The following is a 16267-nucleotide window of genomic DNA, read 5'->3' on the forward strand; positions in this document are numbered from 1 at the left end:
TCTTCACTTCTACACCCCAACTTCTTCTCCTTCCTCCTCCCCACCCTCCTCCTCCTCCTCTTCTTCTCCCCCCCCAGCGACCTCCAACGGCACAGAAGAGGGCCTGCAGAACCGGGAGGGAGGCGTGTGCAAGAGCCGAGCCATGAAAGTCATCATGAAAGTCGGGCAAGGTAAGAGTGAGCGCCTGTGAGCCGCCTCGCCGTGTTCAACACGCGGCGCCCATCGTCTGCCTCGCAGCCATGTTTCACTTTGGGGGTGACATTTTCATTTTTCGCTCGGCGTGCCTAGCGTGACTTTGTCTGCCATCAGCCTCCATCAGGACTCGCTCTCTGGAACGCTACAGTTGTATTCTCAGATGAATTAGCCGGCGGTACAGAAACCCTTTTTCTATTTTTTTCTCCTTTATATTGACGTGTGAGGCGGCGTGTGAAACATACCTCCTCAGAAAGTGATTTATAATCACTATAAAGTCCCTACAAACGTCAGCAGAAGCTCCATGAGCCGACCCCGTCCCTCCATCTGCTCAGCGCCGCCGTCAAACGCTGGTATCCGTGCCAGAATGAGGCGCGAGAAAGCACTCAACCCGGCCTCCATCTTCACTCGTGACCCCGCCGAGGCCACTGCAGAGCGCCCGGCTGCTTTTCCTGCCGCTCACATTTATTCCGGTCGGCCTGTTAAACCGCCGACTGACCGGCGGGTGAACAGAAGAGGATGGTCACTTCTTCATCAGCGCCAAAAAGCTCGGAAAATGAAATTCAACGTTAGACACACACGAGTTCAAACATCACAGAGAATCACACAGAGGAGTTAAGATGAAGATGTAAGATAATAAATACTGACATCACCATCAAATCTGATATCTGTCACAGGCCTGTCCATCCTATTGTTCCATTTTCCGCTCAGTTTTCAGGCCTTTGTGCAGAAAAACAAACCTCCTCCCTTCCTGCATCACTAATGGGCACACTGAGTGAAAACAGCCTACTCAGATGGGTCCGTAAACATGTAACAGAAGTAAAGGAACGCCTTAAATATTCCAGAAATGAGAGTTTGAGTGCAGATCAGTGGGTTTGTGTTGCACAACAGGATAAAGAGCAACAACATGTCCTCCTTTAAAAATCTGATCTGGGAAAAATAGTTCCATCTGATGTTTTGTCCTCAATTTAGAAGAAACAGAGAAATGCATTGTTTTAGAACGCAAATATTTGTAGCGGAGGGTCGAGGCCGGCCCTCTAATGGCGGCGCGGCTCTGTTGTGTGTTACACGTTCCAGTCAGGAATGATTTATCCGCTATCGCACGGTTCAATCTGAGTTTGTGTAAATAGTGTAGAGAATGAGATCAGCAAGCGAAAATGACAAAATACCAAACGACCAAGACGAATGATTCCCTCTGCCTCCGGAGTTTGTGAGAGCGCCGCAGTGTTTTCTCTCGCCGCCGCCGCGCCAGATTCTTACAATTACGCTGCGAAAATGTGTTTGAAACAGTGGAAATTGGAATGTAACAGCGGGGTCGGAGCATGTCGTCTCCAAACCAGCCAAGTAAACAAAGCCGCTTTGTTTAGATATCCTTGGACACAACATTTGGTTTGCATCATACTCTTCACTTTTGGATGCGGCTCAGCCCTATACGTGGACATCCATATCCTGAATCTGACAGGATACCGTACACAGATGTGTCACACTCTAAACATTCCCCTCCATCTTCAGTGTGGTTGTTTTGACCGGAGCAGACACTGAGAACCATCTGGGAGGAACATCTGCCCACCAACACCGCTTGATTCCTGCTTTAAAGCCGAATTCTCACGTCACAGTGGGATAAATACGGAGCTCCTCAGTGTCTGTGTGTGTGTGTGTCTGTGTGTATACGTGTGTGTCTGCAAATGAAGTCTGTGTGTAGATATTTGCTGGCGACTGGGATGACGGCAGCGTCCTGGCAGCCGGTGCAAGAATAGAAGCTAACAAGCTGCCGGTGTTCCAAAGCTCGCAGAGTTTGTAGCGATTCAACAGATCAGCAGAAGAAGAAGAAGAATCTGGGTGTCGCTCTGCCTCCATGTAGGTCAGCGGTGTAGAGCAGCCCCGCAGCTCCACGTCGCAGCAACTGTCTCACCAAACCAGGACGCGGTCGCAGGCGGGACACAGAGTTTTTTACACAAACTATTAGCCGGGGAGTCAACAAACCCCGGGGCTCGCAGTAATGGGAGCTGGAATCTCTTTATTTGTGTTGGAGCGTTTGCTGCTTCTCTCCAGCTGCTTCTCCAGATCCTCAGCCGCTCCACCAAAACACCGCAGCCAAAGCGTTTCTATCCGTGAGTCACTCGGTGCTCATCCCTGAGAGTTTCAGGTGTTTGATTATGAGTAATTACCTGTTTACCTTGTTGCTTGTGTTCGTCTTTTAAAAGCCAAACACAAGCACAAGAGCCTCAAACTAGCTTCAGTTACAAGACTGATAAACCTGAGATCTGAGGGTTTGAGATCGTTTGCGCGAAATTCCAGATGTTCTTCTTAACTGGAGAGTGGGATTGACAGGAACAACACAGCTCTTCCTTCCTCCTCCTCCTTCTCCTCCATCTTCTTCTTCTTCTTGTTTTTCTGGTAAGCACACATCTGGAGCGAGCGAGCGAGTGTCTCGTCCCCGCCCGTGTCTTCTTCATACGTGGCGGTGCAAACGTCCCCAAGCCGCCTACTCGGGACCCGGCTCACTTCCTCCCCAGGTGAGGGATCTGGTAACGCCGTCCCGTGACAGATTGCTGAGGGGGATCCGGCCTCGGCAGTGATTTGTGGACTTGTTGAATCCCGGCCTCGGCTATCGCTCAGGATCAGACACTTCCTGCTTAATCCTGGTTAGCGACGGCGTCTGCCCATCTTCCTCCTCTCCCTCCTCCTCTCCTGCACGTCAAAAACGCGTCCGGCCCAGCAGAGGAACCATTTTGAAATCCCGAAATTGAATCTGGAACAGAACGTTTTGGCTCTGGCGTGGCGTTGGTGTGGTTGATTATTTCTCCTCTTGAAGTGAAACAGTTTGCTGCCCCTTCTTTTAAATCCTCCGCATTATCTCAGCGACTCCCTCCTCCTCTTCTTCAAACACAAATGAGACCGGGCTCTCCGCTTGGCGCCGACCCCAGATGCTATTGTGTTAAAGCTGCATTTCCTGCGTCTCCGCTCAGCCGCACGCCAACGCCGTCCCTCTGCCAAGTCCCCCAGATCTCCCCATATGTCCACTCGGGCTCCTGGGCTCCCTGCACCAGGATCAGGTTCTGTTGACTCATCCTGCTGTCCGCTTTGTTGGGCAATGAACTCGTTCTCTTTTATCTTCACATTCCATTTATAGTGGAGCTTGTGTGTGTGTGTGTGTGTGTGTGTGTGTGTGTGTGTGTGTGTGTGTGTGTGTGTGTTGCTCAGCAGCACCCGGGGGAGCCGTCGTGCTGAATCAACTGTTTGCATGAAATGATGCCGTATGACACGTCGATATCTAATTGTAATTTAAATGCTTCGTGTTTCGACGTCGCTTTTTACATAAAAACAGTGAAGGAGAGAGGAAGAGGAGCTGAGCGAGGGCGGGAGGGGGGGAGGAAGCAGGAGGTGGGGGGGGGGGGGGGCTGTTCTCCAGTCCCTGTCTCCTCCAGCACATCATGTCACTGCGCTCATTAGAAATATGTTGACTCACCTCCACACACGCACTCCTCCCCCATCTTCCTCTTCCTCCAAACTCTCACCATTCTCTCTCACACACACACAGTCTCTCTCGCTCTCGCTCTCTCTCTCTCGCTCTCTCTCTTTCTCTTTCTCTTTCTTTTTCTCTCCCTCTCCCTCTCCCTCTCCCTCTTTCCTTCTCTCTCTCTCCCTCTCCCTCTCTCTCTCCTCTCGCTCCTTCATTGCTCCTCTCCCCCGCCTTCTTCCTCCTTCTGGCGGCTTGGCAATTCGGAGGTAGTTGCTGTCTGCATTGCTAAGGGAAATGTCAGCAGTACACACAGGCACGCGCGCACACACACACACACACACTCACACACACAGAGGAAGAGAGAGGGAGAGAGAGAGAGAGAAAAAATGGGTCAGAACATTACAGTGCCAGGCCGCACATGCTCAGTGCTCAGTACACAGCGAGCGACGAGGCGATGCGGCTGGCGAGTGAAGGGACGGCCGTGTCCTCCCGTGCTCTCTCTGCCACGCGTCTCCATGTCCCTCCCCTCCCTTCTCCTCTCCTCCTCCCCTCCTCCCCCATCCTCCTCATCAATTATTGACTCGCAGCACAACAAGCCAGTGGCCGGGTTCACCGCTGGCACATTGTCTATGCGGCGGCATGGACATGGAGAAGATGGAGGATCACTTTGGTGGACTCTTGTCACTCTCTCTCTCTGTCTCTCTCTCTCTCTCTCTCTCTTTCTCTCTCTCTCTCTCTATCTCTCTCTCTCTGTCTCTCTCTCTCTCTCTCTCTGTCTCTCTCTCTCTCTCTCTCTATCTCTCTCTCTATCTCTCTCTCTCTCTCTCTGTCTCTCTCTCTCTCTCTCTCTCTGTCTCTCTCTCTCTTCTCCCCTGTCTTCCCTTCTTTTTCCGTCTCTTTCACGTCTGCCAGACGTCCCCAATCATTTCCCTGCGAGGAAGTAGAAAATAGTCTGGTAGGCTGTCAGAGCGCACACACACACACACACACACACACACACACACACACACACACACACACACACACACACACACACACACACACACACACACACACACACACAGACGGCCACAAGGGACTCAAATGTAAATTGCCTCCACACACACATACGCCCTTCTCTCTCTCTCTCTCGCTGTCTTTCCCTCACACACACTCTCTCTCTCTTTCTCTCTCTGTGTCTCTCTCTCTCTCTCTCTCTCTCTCTCTCTCTCTCTCCCTCACACACACACACACACACACCCCCTGAGCAGGCCTTGGGGCAGATGCAGATAAGGCCGGAGAGGGAGCAGCGGTATCTGATGGAGTGCTGTGGAATCCCTCTGCTGGCTTCGGTAGCCGTTAGTAACGGCCTCCGTCTGCCCGGCCGGCCCTCGTAAAGAGACGGCGGCGGCCCACCAGTGTTTACCGCACGCCCACTTCAAAGCGTCCCAGCTGGAATCACAACAGACGCTCAGATAAACTGTCTGTTTCCTCCACGTATGGCGTTCCCATCAGCAGCCGCTCCTCTCCTCTCCTCCACTCCTCCACTCCTCCACTCCTCTCCTCGTCTTCCTCAGATGTGTGTGTGTGTTCCTCTTAGCCAAAGTTAAAGCCACGGTAATAAATAAGGCATATTACGGCCTTTTAACGTGATGAATAATGTAAAACAATAAAAAGTTAATATATAACTACTTTAGCCTCATTCTGCCAGGCTTAAGTGTGCTCTAAGTGTATGTGTGCGTGTGTGTGTGTCAGTGTTGGAAATGCTTGTCTGAGTGTTTGCTGAAGGAGCCGCTGATAGAGACGTAAACTCATTTTTTTATTTTTTTATGGCAGAACACGGATAAAGGCGTGTTTCACAGGCTCGTCCTTCCTCTCTGTGCTTTCATCTTCGCTTCTGAGACACGATCACACGCACACACACACACACACACACACACACACACACACAGGGAGAAAGATAACCTTCTCTGCGGATAAAAGATGTGTGGAGGAGATAATAAAAAATAATCCTCCGACGCACAGGAAGCCGTCATTGGGATTCAGCTCACATGTCTTTGTGTCTTTGTGTGTCTGTGTGCGTCTTTGTGTCTTTGCTGAGTTTCTGCCTGTTCTGTTTCCCACAGACCCCAACTCGCCCGACCCCGTGGTGCCGGAGGCTCCGGAAGACAACGCCATCCCGGAGTCCAGCCCCAGCCCGTCTGACCAGGGTCCGATGGGCCCCGTGATCCCGGGGAACACTGGTGAGTGAAGTGAGACAGGGTGACAGGGAGACAGTGTGACAGGGAGACAGGGTGACAGTGAGACAGGGAGACAGGGTAACAGTGAGACAGCGAGATGCCCCGCAGGAGGGAAGCTGTAATAAAGTTCATCAGCTAATATTTAATGACAAAACAAATATTTGAAATTAGCAAACGATGATGCAGCGCCTCTCTGTGTATTGAATAAAGATTAGCCTGGGAAGGGAAAACAAGTATCCTGAGTTTGGTCGCCCTCATATGATCGAGCCGCAGGCAGAAGCTCACTCTGTTAATAAATAAAAAGTTAAAAAAGCCAAATAAAGGTTGGACTTCCCCCGTTCCTCCAGAGACAGAGATCAGAATCTTCTCTGCCAAGGAAGTTCTGATTCCACCCGCACTCATGGCCTCGTGTGTTTGCTGAGGCTATAAACAGATTGTGTCACGTCTATCCGAAGCCGCTACACGGTCAGGACGCGGCCGTTTGACTCGGCTCGTTCGGCCTTGGAGGAGGTATGGAGAGCAGGTTTTAATGGATCCAGATCTGCGCCGATGCTCCACTCGTCCTTTAAGTTTTGTTAAAATGTCTTCAAACCCTTTCCAGAGTGAAGGGAGCCTCGCAGACAGACTTGTAGTAATCGATGTTATTCTAACTTCATTAGATTTGCAGATAAATGCAGATTCATCGCTCAGATAATTGCAGCGGTAATGTGATTCTGCTCTGATGCTGCTTCCTGCGTCTGCCAGCAGCTTGGGTAGGGACGCGGCGAGACGTGACAAAGCCCCCCCTCTCTCTCTGGAGGTCCGGCACAAACTTTTACGACTTCCTGCACAACTTTGCACGCCACCAACTTCATCTGGGCACACACTGTTCTGCCTGTCCCACAGTGATAAGACGCTCCTGCACTCATAATTGCTTGTTTGACGCAAGTTAGTCTATAAAAAGCGTCTCCTTATGTCACCCGTCCGTGCATCCCGGGCTTTTACCTGTCGTCCGTTGTTAGATCAGTGATTATGTCAAGTGAAGGAGAGGAGGGCGGCATGAAGGACGCCTCGCCGCACTTTGGAGGGCTGATGATATTTCAGGAATGAAATGTCTGACAGCTTCTCTCCAGGCCTCGGCTCCACAATGCAACGGGGGAACAAAAAAAAATTCCTCCCGAGTCTGATTTCAGCGATAAGTCTGGAATCAGCAGCTTTCAGTGATGTCATTAGTCAGGATAAGGGCCTGGCCCCCCCAACCCCCCCACCCCCCACCCCCCCGCGCAATAAACAGTTAAGTGTGGGCCGGCCAGCCGAGTGAGGAGACACAGTCATTATGGAGATGACCGTCTCCAGAGGTATGGGACTTATGTGAGTGTGCGTGTGTGTGTGTTGGGGGCTGGAGGGGAGGGGTGGGGTGGGGGTCATGGACAGTGAAGGGTGGGGGGGTGGGGGGGCAGCATTGCTCTTTGGCAGCAGCTGCCTGCATACATGGAAAACAGATTTGGTTGCTCTCGGATTTCAGTCACTGGAGGAGCCGCTCATTCCCTCTCCCATCCAGTAACGACTCCCCCCCCCCCCCCCCTTCTCCTACAGAACTCCCAGACAAAAGGATAAAATAAAATCAGATGTTCCGATGCCCCCCCCCCCCCCCCCTCCTTGTATCTTACTTGGCCCTGGCCGTGTACGACCGCGGCCTCGACATGTTGTACGACTTCTCCTCCGCCTGAGCTCAATCATATCGGAGTCTGAATCAGGCTGTGTGGAGCGATGACTGCAGATTTCATTAGGAGGCCATTTTGATTAAACTAATTAGATTAGATTACATCAATGCCTCTGTCAGTCATGTCGCGCAAACAACAAACGGGTATGTGATCACAGATGATTTAGGCAGCAAACAGCGAGACGCACACATGACTGAGAGGCAATACTGACGCTGTTCTTCCTCTGATTGTTCTCTCTCTCTCTCCCTCTCCCTCTCTCTCTCTCTCTCTCTCTCTTCCTCTCTCCCTCTCTCTCTCCAGACCACATGAATCAGGACCAGTCTGGTTCAGAGGGAATCCTGGGCTCCAAAGTGGCCGTGTTCTCCGCCATCGGCGCCGGCTGCATCATCTTCCTCCTGCTCATTCTCCTCCTCATTATCCTCCTCATCAAGATGCGCAAGCGCGCCAGGAAACACGCCCACTCCCAGCCCCGCCCCTCCGCGCTGTCACTCAGCACGCTGTCCAACCCCAAGCTGCCCGGGGGCACGGCTGGCACGGAGCCCAGTGACATCATCATTCCGCTGCGGACAGAGAACAACTACTGCCCTCACTATGAGAAGGTGAGCGGGGACTATGGCCACCCGGTCTACATCGTCCAGGAGATGCCGCCGCAGAGCCCCGCCAACATCTACTACAAAGTCTGACGTGCTCCCAAACCGCCACTAACAGGATCAGGAGAGAGAGAGAGAGAGGAGCGCTTGATTTATGTTCTTGGGAAAAAGAAAACATTTTCCTCCTGCATTTTTCGGGGACTTGGTGTTTCCTCAAGCCCGCCTTTTTTCTACCACCTGCTGCACAAATCTGGAGAGACGCACTGACCAGTAACCAGCGGGGGGCCAGAGAGGCTTTTTCTGTTCTGATTGGGTTTTCTGATGCTCCCCCCCCCTTCCCCGCCACACACACACACACACACACACACACACACCACCGCCACCATCTTCCCCTCACCTCCTCCTCCTCCTAAGTGTCCCTGCTGTGCTCTGATGGGGGGAGCAGGGGGGGGAGGGGAGGGGAGGTGGGGGGGGGGGGCCGGAGTGAACCAACAGATGGAACTCTAGATTCCTGGTTTGCTGTCTGTCCCCCTTTAAAGTGGGCAGGATATATAACTTAGTTCAGCTCCCTCAAGTCTGCGCTCCGCCCAATTTAAACACACACTCATCCTCCTCGCACACCAGCCAGGAACAGGCACCTCCCCCCCTTCCCCAGCCCCCAGCCCCCCAGACGCCACGCAGCCTGGAGTGTGTGTGCCTGTGTGTGTGTGTGTGTGTGTGTGTGCATAAAATGTGCGTGTGTGTGTGTGTGTTCGTCAGGGCTCTGTGGTGGGCCAGGAAACTCTCCAGATAGCTCAGGTATCAGACACAGTGTGTGAAACGTGTTCCTCTCCCTCCGCACCTCTGACGTTTGCCTTACTTACTATTTTTGATGGAGGATTTCCTCGACCCTGATTCAGTTCACAAAGCAGTCGTATTTTGTTAGACTTTCCTACAAGTGCACAATGTATAGAGTTGAATAGTTCATCATTACCACTCCATCTTAATCACCCATCGCTCATCTTCCACCTGGACTATCGACGTCCAGGTGTGTGTGTGTGTGTGTGTGTGTTTCAAGGCAATAATTGCTTTTCCACTGCTTGTCTGATATGAGCTTTACTGTTGCCCTGGTATTTATGACCTACCTGTGTGCGTTTGTGGGTGTGTTCCCAACCAGTGTGTGTGTGCGTGTGTGTACGTTGTGTGTATGTGTGGACATGTCCGGGCCAGTTCTGTATCTGGGCAGACTTAAATGGCTTAGGGCTAGAACAGTGAGTTACTGTACGGCGTTGCTCGGTGCTCCACTTGGCACCGGCTGCAGGTCTCACCGAGTCTGATGAGTTTTTCGGGGAAGATGATTTCAAGACAGCAGGCAGGTTGAGATTTGTTTGTTCTTGCTCTCTGTTAGCGCTGAGAGTTACACAGCGAGCGTCAGACTGAGACGGGAAACAACCCGGCGTCGGGTGGGCGTAGGTCGGCCCGGCCGCTCTGATTGGATGGCCTACATAGGTAGATGGCCTATTTAAGTTGGATGCTGAATCGCGAGCGGCGGAGCTTTTGTGGCGACAGCATCGCCGGGCCGCCAAATTGGCCGCCATCTGTAGATGACTCAGTGGAGCTCACAGCGAGCGGCGGTGCCAGCGTGTGACTAATCTAGGTGCCATCTCCTTGCCCACACTCACCAGCCGGGGAGGAGCGAGCCAGGGATGAAGGAGAGAATGTTCCTGTGACTTGGCTTTAACCTGAGAGGAAGATGGCAGTGGGGGAGGGGTGACGGCGGCGAGGGCGGCGAGGGCCGCAAGGGCGATGGTGACGACGACGGTGGTAGCAGTTTAGCATTAATTCCCCCCACCCGTCCCCTCACCAGTTGTGCTGTGAATGAAAATGCTGTGCAGAATATTCCACAGTCAAGGTGTTCAACCGGCGAGGACGCAGCCGCAGCTCGGCTATCACACAGCCCAGAGCAGCACGCAGACACACACACACACAGACACACACATGGACACACACAGACACACAGAGGATTTGCTGCAGCTGGATGTGTGCACCTGCAAACTGCGGGTTGCTGTTCGAGGGCGTTGGACTGTGTCTGTGTGTGTATGTGTGTGTGTGTGTGTGTGTGTGTGTGTATGTGTGTGTCTGTGTGTGTGTGTGTCTGTGAGAATGCCGAATCTTTTTCGCTGGTGTCGGCATTTCTGTGTGTCAGAACGCCTCTGTGGTTTAGAGAACTGAACAGACTTGTTTTTAGGGCTGAAACTAGGAGCTCGACCGGCGCGGCTGCCAAAACACGAAGCGGCGCGGCGGCCCGGGTTAATGACGTGTGAGAGGAGGAGCAGATAAGGACAGCTGACACACGTGCACACACACACGTGCACACACACAGACACACACACGCTGAGACTGACGGGTCCAGGTTTATCTGCAGCCTGCCGGTTAATGTTTATTTACCGGCGGGGGGGCAAGCCATCATCCGCCGCCACATACCGCCATCACTCACGGACATAAAAGTGCTGAGTTAAAAGGCAGCCTTGCTCAAAGACTTTGAGGAAGACTCCAGCGGCTCCTCGCCTGTCGTTAAAAACCTCCCGAGCTAAGAAGCAAACCAGCTGCCGGGAGCGTTTTTTAGTGGCGCTCCTGTGTTTTCACTCAGTGTGAGGCCCCGCCGCCGCCGCCGACTCCAAACGGATCCCAGAGCAACAGTTTGCGTTCCGGCTCGGCGCGCGTCCACTCACCTACACCAGCCAAGGGAGCCGTGAACCGGCCGCCACCACCGCCGCCGCCATCCTCATCCTCATCTTCATCCTCACCCATCCACTGACCACTTTAATGTTATTCGAGAAGAATTTGGCGAGTAAAGATGTTAAAACAAGGAGAAGATAGAGCAAAAATGTAAATATATGGATAGAGCCCAATCTAAGATGTAACTTCACCTGAACACTGCTCTGTAAGAAGAAAGATTTAAGATTAGATTTTTGTAATGGAGGTTGTTTGTAAATAGCCGTGTCTTTTTAAAGTGTGTTTTGTATGAATCCTTGCATTTTCTGTCTTCTGTTTGCAAAAAATTGTTTTTGATTTTCTCTTCTGTTTAGAGTTAAATTGACTATGGCAGTGAGAGATGCTGTGTCTCTCCCTCTCTCTCTCTCTCTCCCTCTCCCTCCCTCTCTCCCTCCCTCTCTCTCTCTCTCTCCCTCTCTCTCTCTCTGGGGGTGGGGGGGGGGGTTCAGTGTCCCAGTATTGCCGGGCGTCTTCGTCACCACACGTGTTAGTAAACTGGGTTAAGCGTCTCGTCTTGACTCCGTTCCGTGTCTTCTGGACGGATTTGGCGGTTTTCGCTGAGACGAACCGCTCGGGACCGCAGCTTAGTCGTGGCGATGAAGAGGTCACTGAAACTATGAATGATGAAGGGCCTTCCTCCCACTCCCCCCCCCCCTCAGTTAACTCTGCATATGAAGACTCTGTTCTCTCACTGCCTCTCAGTTACACACACACACACACCTTTCCTCCACTGTGCCACCTATCACAAGCATTTGGCCCGCAAAGATGAATTGTTTCTCTGTTTTTAATAAGTCTGTTGGGCCAGACGGAGAGAGAGAGGGAGGAAGAGAGAGAGAGAGAGGAGAAAGGGGGACACTATGAGAGCGAGTGTGACCGAACTGCGCTCACCAATAAATCACGAGCTTTATGCCGCTCATTATCTCCCAGGCGGTCCTTTTGTTTTAAACTTGCTGCTCTTCTCTCCTTTTCGCTTTCTCTCCCTCTCCTCCTCTCCTCCCCTCCTCCTCTCCTCCCTCCTTCCCTTGAGTTAGCACGGAGGATGCTGGTTGATTTCCGCTCTCGTTCAAAGCCACAGTATTATTTTACCATGTGCATGTGTAAACACAACCTGTTGAATTTCGTTTCCTTTTTTTTCCCTTATTTGAATCATTACTGTCAGTTTTGTCGTTTTATTTTATTTTATTTTATTTTATTTCTGCCGTTCTTCTTCTTTTTGTTTCGCCGCTTCTCAGCGTAACCTATTGGCACCAGCTACAATGGAAATGATGTTCCACCAGTTTGGAAACTACCGCATATTGATAAATAAAATTTTTCCCATGGAACTTCTTCTTGAGTCGTGCTGTTTTCTTTCTTCTTCTTCTCTTGTTGAACATGTCAGTCCACCTCCACCCTCTGGTCTCCTCCACCTTGGCACGGACCCCTCCCCCCTCTAAACCTTCACCTCAGGGGTCAGTGCCGCACAGATGGCTTTGTTCTGATACATTAGTCAGATTGAAATCACAAGCAGGCTTCATAAATTCATATTGGGAGCGCTTGGACACGCCTTTATGCATAGTAACTAATACCCACATCAGCCCTCTCTGCCCCGGTGTCCTCCACAATTACATTTCTCCATACATGATTAAATCTGATTGGCTGCACTCCTGCCTTTTTTCCATTGCGTTTGTCTGAAATTACAGTCTGCGTTTATCCGACGGGAGGCAGAAACTCCTCACGTCCTGCCGGGGCTGAAAGCGGAGACGCCATGAAATGTTATTAAAGCGTCCGGGGCGGTTTTTTTTTTTCAGCCACAAACGCGCCGCTTGTTGTTTGTGCTCTTGGCTTTTCCACCCGGGCTCCTCCGTGATGTGAGCGAGGGGATGGCAGGAGAAGGAGAGGAGGGGGGAAGACGTCATGTGCATGTGGCTTGGCTGCCCCCCCTCACCCCCTCTCCACACACACACACACACACACAGGCCGTTTCCGTGGACGCCCCTGGGCAGGTACGTTCATCTGGTTTCCTGCCTCGGCCCTGCGACGCCCCCATAGATCCACGTTACTGTGGCTTTATTAAAACCTTCCCCCCACTGAGCTCCTGAGTGTGTGTGTGTGTGTGTGACTGCAGCCTGCGTGTGTGTCTGCGTGTGTGTTTGCATCAGCCACAGGGTCCTTTTGTTGTTCTACATCATAAAAACGAGACATTATTGGCGTTGCAACATGCGCCGCAGCGTTCTCCTCCGTCTCTGCATCCCACAGATCATTCTCAAATCTAATATTAGTCCGACTTTGACTTTGAGCTCCTGAGGAGTCGGCGTCGCTCTAATATGAGGCAGATTTGAATGCCGGCCGTTATTAGAAGCTTCTCAGCAGCTTACAAGCTCCGTCGATGCTCCCCGCTCCTCGCTCTGTCCTCATTAATAGCAGAATGTGTGTTTGCTGCATTTGCATACTCATAAATTTCCACAGGATGCGAGTAAACAGTGTGTGTGTGTGTGTGTGTGTAACGCGGTGGCTTGTATGTCTTTATAGACACGGCTGTACACTCGGGAGAGCAACAGCTGCCAGCACTTTCAGGTGGCTTGGGAACAATTTAACTTACACTCATTTACAGCCGTGACTGCGAATACTAATAATGAAAAGAGTTTCAAAGGGTTTCCACTTATATTTTCACAAGAGTTTGTAATGTGGAGAGAGTGGATCGCTGTGGGACGATCGACTATTGAGTTTGGAGTTATTGAGACCTGTGAGGAGGAAAACAGAGGCTTTGTTTTCCGTCCCGACGCAGACGACACAATGTGAATCCATCGCCTTTGTGCCAAATTGTAATTACATTCAAACTGATGTGAGTTAAACGAGCGGCGGGTCCTTTAAGGTGACGACGCCTAAATTAATGCTTTTCCCGGGACGAGTCATTCGTTTCGCGTTACGCCGGCGACTCGTTTATCTCCGATGATCACCAAATTGTGGTCGTATATTAGCATTGCGTCGTTTGCTGCTACATCACTGTCCATTCATCCTCCTCACACACACACACACACACACACACACACACACACACACACACACACACACACACACACACACACACACTCACACACATACGCAGTGATCCAGGCGTGCCTCAGCCTCCATCACGGCGCTGACACGTAGAGTACAAACTCATTCATGCTGGCGTTCACGCCTTACGGGCAATTTAAGGCCTGGCTGTACCTCAGAGGGACATAAAACACGGCCGGCGTTGTGGAGCCGGAGTGCCTTTCATGCCTGTGCGTGCAGGTACGAGCAGCGGGAGGCATCGGCGCCGCGTTTAGTCAGATGAGAAGAAGACAGAGAGAGAGAGAGAGAGACGGCACGTTCGCCCTCTAAATCAGACACGGGGAAGTAAGATGGAGCGTGGAGGTCTGCAGCCCGGTGGACGTCACCGGTGTTGCAATCAGTCATGAGGGTATTTGGGCCCCGCCGCTCTCCCTCTCCCTCGGGTCGGCGGACGTGCGAGTCGTCTCAGGACTCCACTGTCGTTCATCATCTGCCGTGTTATTACATCTTGTCTTCTTTAATCTCTTGTCTCTCTCCCGGTTTGCTCAGAGAGATTTGGGGGGTCGGGTCGGAGCCCTGGTTTTGTTGCGTGGGCCGACAGAAGCCCTGAGAAGATATGAGATATTGAGCTATGAGATGCTAAACTCTACTGAATCACTTGAGACGTGCAGCCAGGAGGAGGCATGAGAAGAAGAAATAGTTTAGCTTGGACGCAACCAAAAACTTGAGATGCTAAAAGTGTAAATCAGAGCGTTCCCACCGATCCCATCGCAGCAAAACTTTCCTGAAGAGTTGCCCGACCGACCGCACGGCCTGTTCCAGTCTTCAACACGCCACGAGTGACTGACGCTCTCTCTGGTTAAGGACATGAGCTCTGCACCGGCCCGTTACAGCACCCGCGGGGAGACGGAGGGAAGTAGAAAGGATCGTTCCTAAAAACATTCCGACTCCCCAGCAGGTCCTGAGTGCGTGCGGTTTGTTCTGGGACGAGTCCACGGGCCGGTTCCTTTGTCTCTCACAGCCTGCGTCAGAGTCTCTAATTGACCTAACCTGTGTGTCTTTGGAGTGTGGGAGGAAAACATGCAGAGTCCACAAAGAGAGGAGTCAAACCCAGGATGTTCTGGCTGTGAGGGGACGCGTTCCAGACTACTCAGAAGTTGCAAATTTCCGACCACCTACGTTCTTTCTTGCAATTCCATCTCCCCCCGACGTAGCGGAGAGGCACTTTCTCCGACTTCAGTCAACATGGCAGCGCCTGTGGAGCCGCAAATGAGACACAAATGGGTTTTTGAAGGAATAAATCTACATCTAGCCCTGTAGCGGCGCAGGAACGTGTGTTAGAGCTTCTCCCTCCCGCGCCGCCACGTCTCTTGTTTTCCTTGAGCCAAAATCCCGACGTTCAGACTTTAAATGGAACGCCGCTGCTGTTCCTCCTTTTCCATCTCCTCCCGCTCCTCTCAGGTGTGTTTGGTCGGTCGGGGAGATGGAAACTATGCTGCAGAACCGGGATTGAGAAGCGTCAGGCGTTTGGTCTTGTGATGGAGAATAAATCTGTCACTGAGGGATGTAAAGTGAAATCTAACCAGAGGAGGAAAATCCAATAACCGCTGAGAAGCTTTAACGGTGCGAATCGCTGCCGCTGCGTCTTAGTTTCCCGCTCACGTTCTGTCACACGTTCACACGCTCGCCACCTCAGATCTGCTGCACGTGCGAGACGTCTTCCTCCATCTGTCCCGAGCCGGAGAGTCCAAACTGTACTACTTCCGGTCCGCGTCTTGGTTCCCAACACGCGGCTCCCGGATCGTTTCGGTGGCGCTATCTCCCCCCTATTCCGCATAGATCGCCATGGAGACTCGTAACTCACTCCGGAATCAATAGGACATGCTATGGAACATGCTCTTTCTCATGTAATGTACGTATACATTTTTAATGAGTTAATGCATCACTTGCCATTCATAAATAATGCAGGCTAGCTAATGCCTTTCATCAAACGCAGCTCTTCAAATATCAAGCAGGATTTCGGTCAATGTTGGCTACAGAGGAAACGTGAGACGGCACGGAGGAGAAGAAGCAGAGGCACGGAAGGAGGGATCATTAGTCACATAGTAACATATGGATTGCTCATGAAAGGACTAATTAATGTGATTCAAATTCCAGTGGATGGGGGGGGGGAAAGTGTGTCTAAACAGTTCCTCTTTAATCCTTCGGTGGGCCGGGGAAACGTCGGGGCATCCCACCAAAACATCTTGCTTCTCTTGGGCTGTGGTATGCTTCATCTTTTATGTTTCATTACACACCCACACAGTCATACACACTGGCTCTTGCACACTC

The 16267-nt window shown here is 51.7% G+C and overlaps 1 protein-coding gene across 1 annotated transcript in view; it reads left to right on the plus strand.

Annotated features, from left to right (window-relative positions):
- The window catches only part of efnb1 (ephrin-B1), a 56526-nt gene extending 47227 nt beyond the window's left edge, over nt 1–9299 (plus strand). The window contains exons 3-5 of the mRNA XM_076143438.1: nt 78–170; nt 5761–5877; nt 7878–9299. Of these exons, the coding sequence (XP_075999553.1) occupies nt 78–170; nt 5761–5877; nt 7878–8260 (593 nt within the window). The 3' untranslated portion in view covers nt 8261–9299. The remainder of the gene's footprint in view (nt 1–77; nt 171–5760; nt 5878–7877) is intronic.
- The last annotated feature ends 6968 nt before the right edge of the window (nt 9300–16267 follow it).

The sequence above is a fragment of the Genypterus blacodes genome, unplaced genomic scaffold (genome assembly GCF_046128005.1).
Source record: "Genypterus blacodes isolate CSIRO-AG114 ecotype Tasmania unplaced genomic scaffold, CSIRO-AGI_Gbla_v1 ptg000024l_1, whole genome shotgun sequence".
Taxonomy (NCBI): domain Eukaryota; kingdom Metazoa; phylum Chordata; class Actinopteri; order Ophidiiformes; family Ophidiidae; genus Genypterus; species Genypterus blacodes.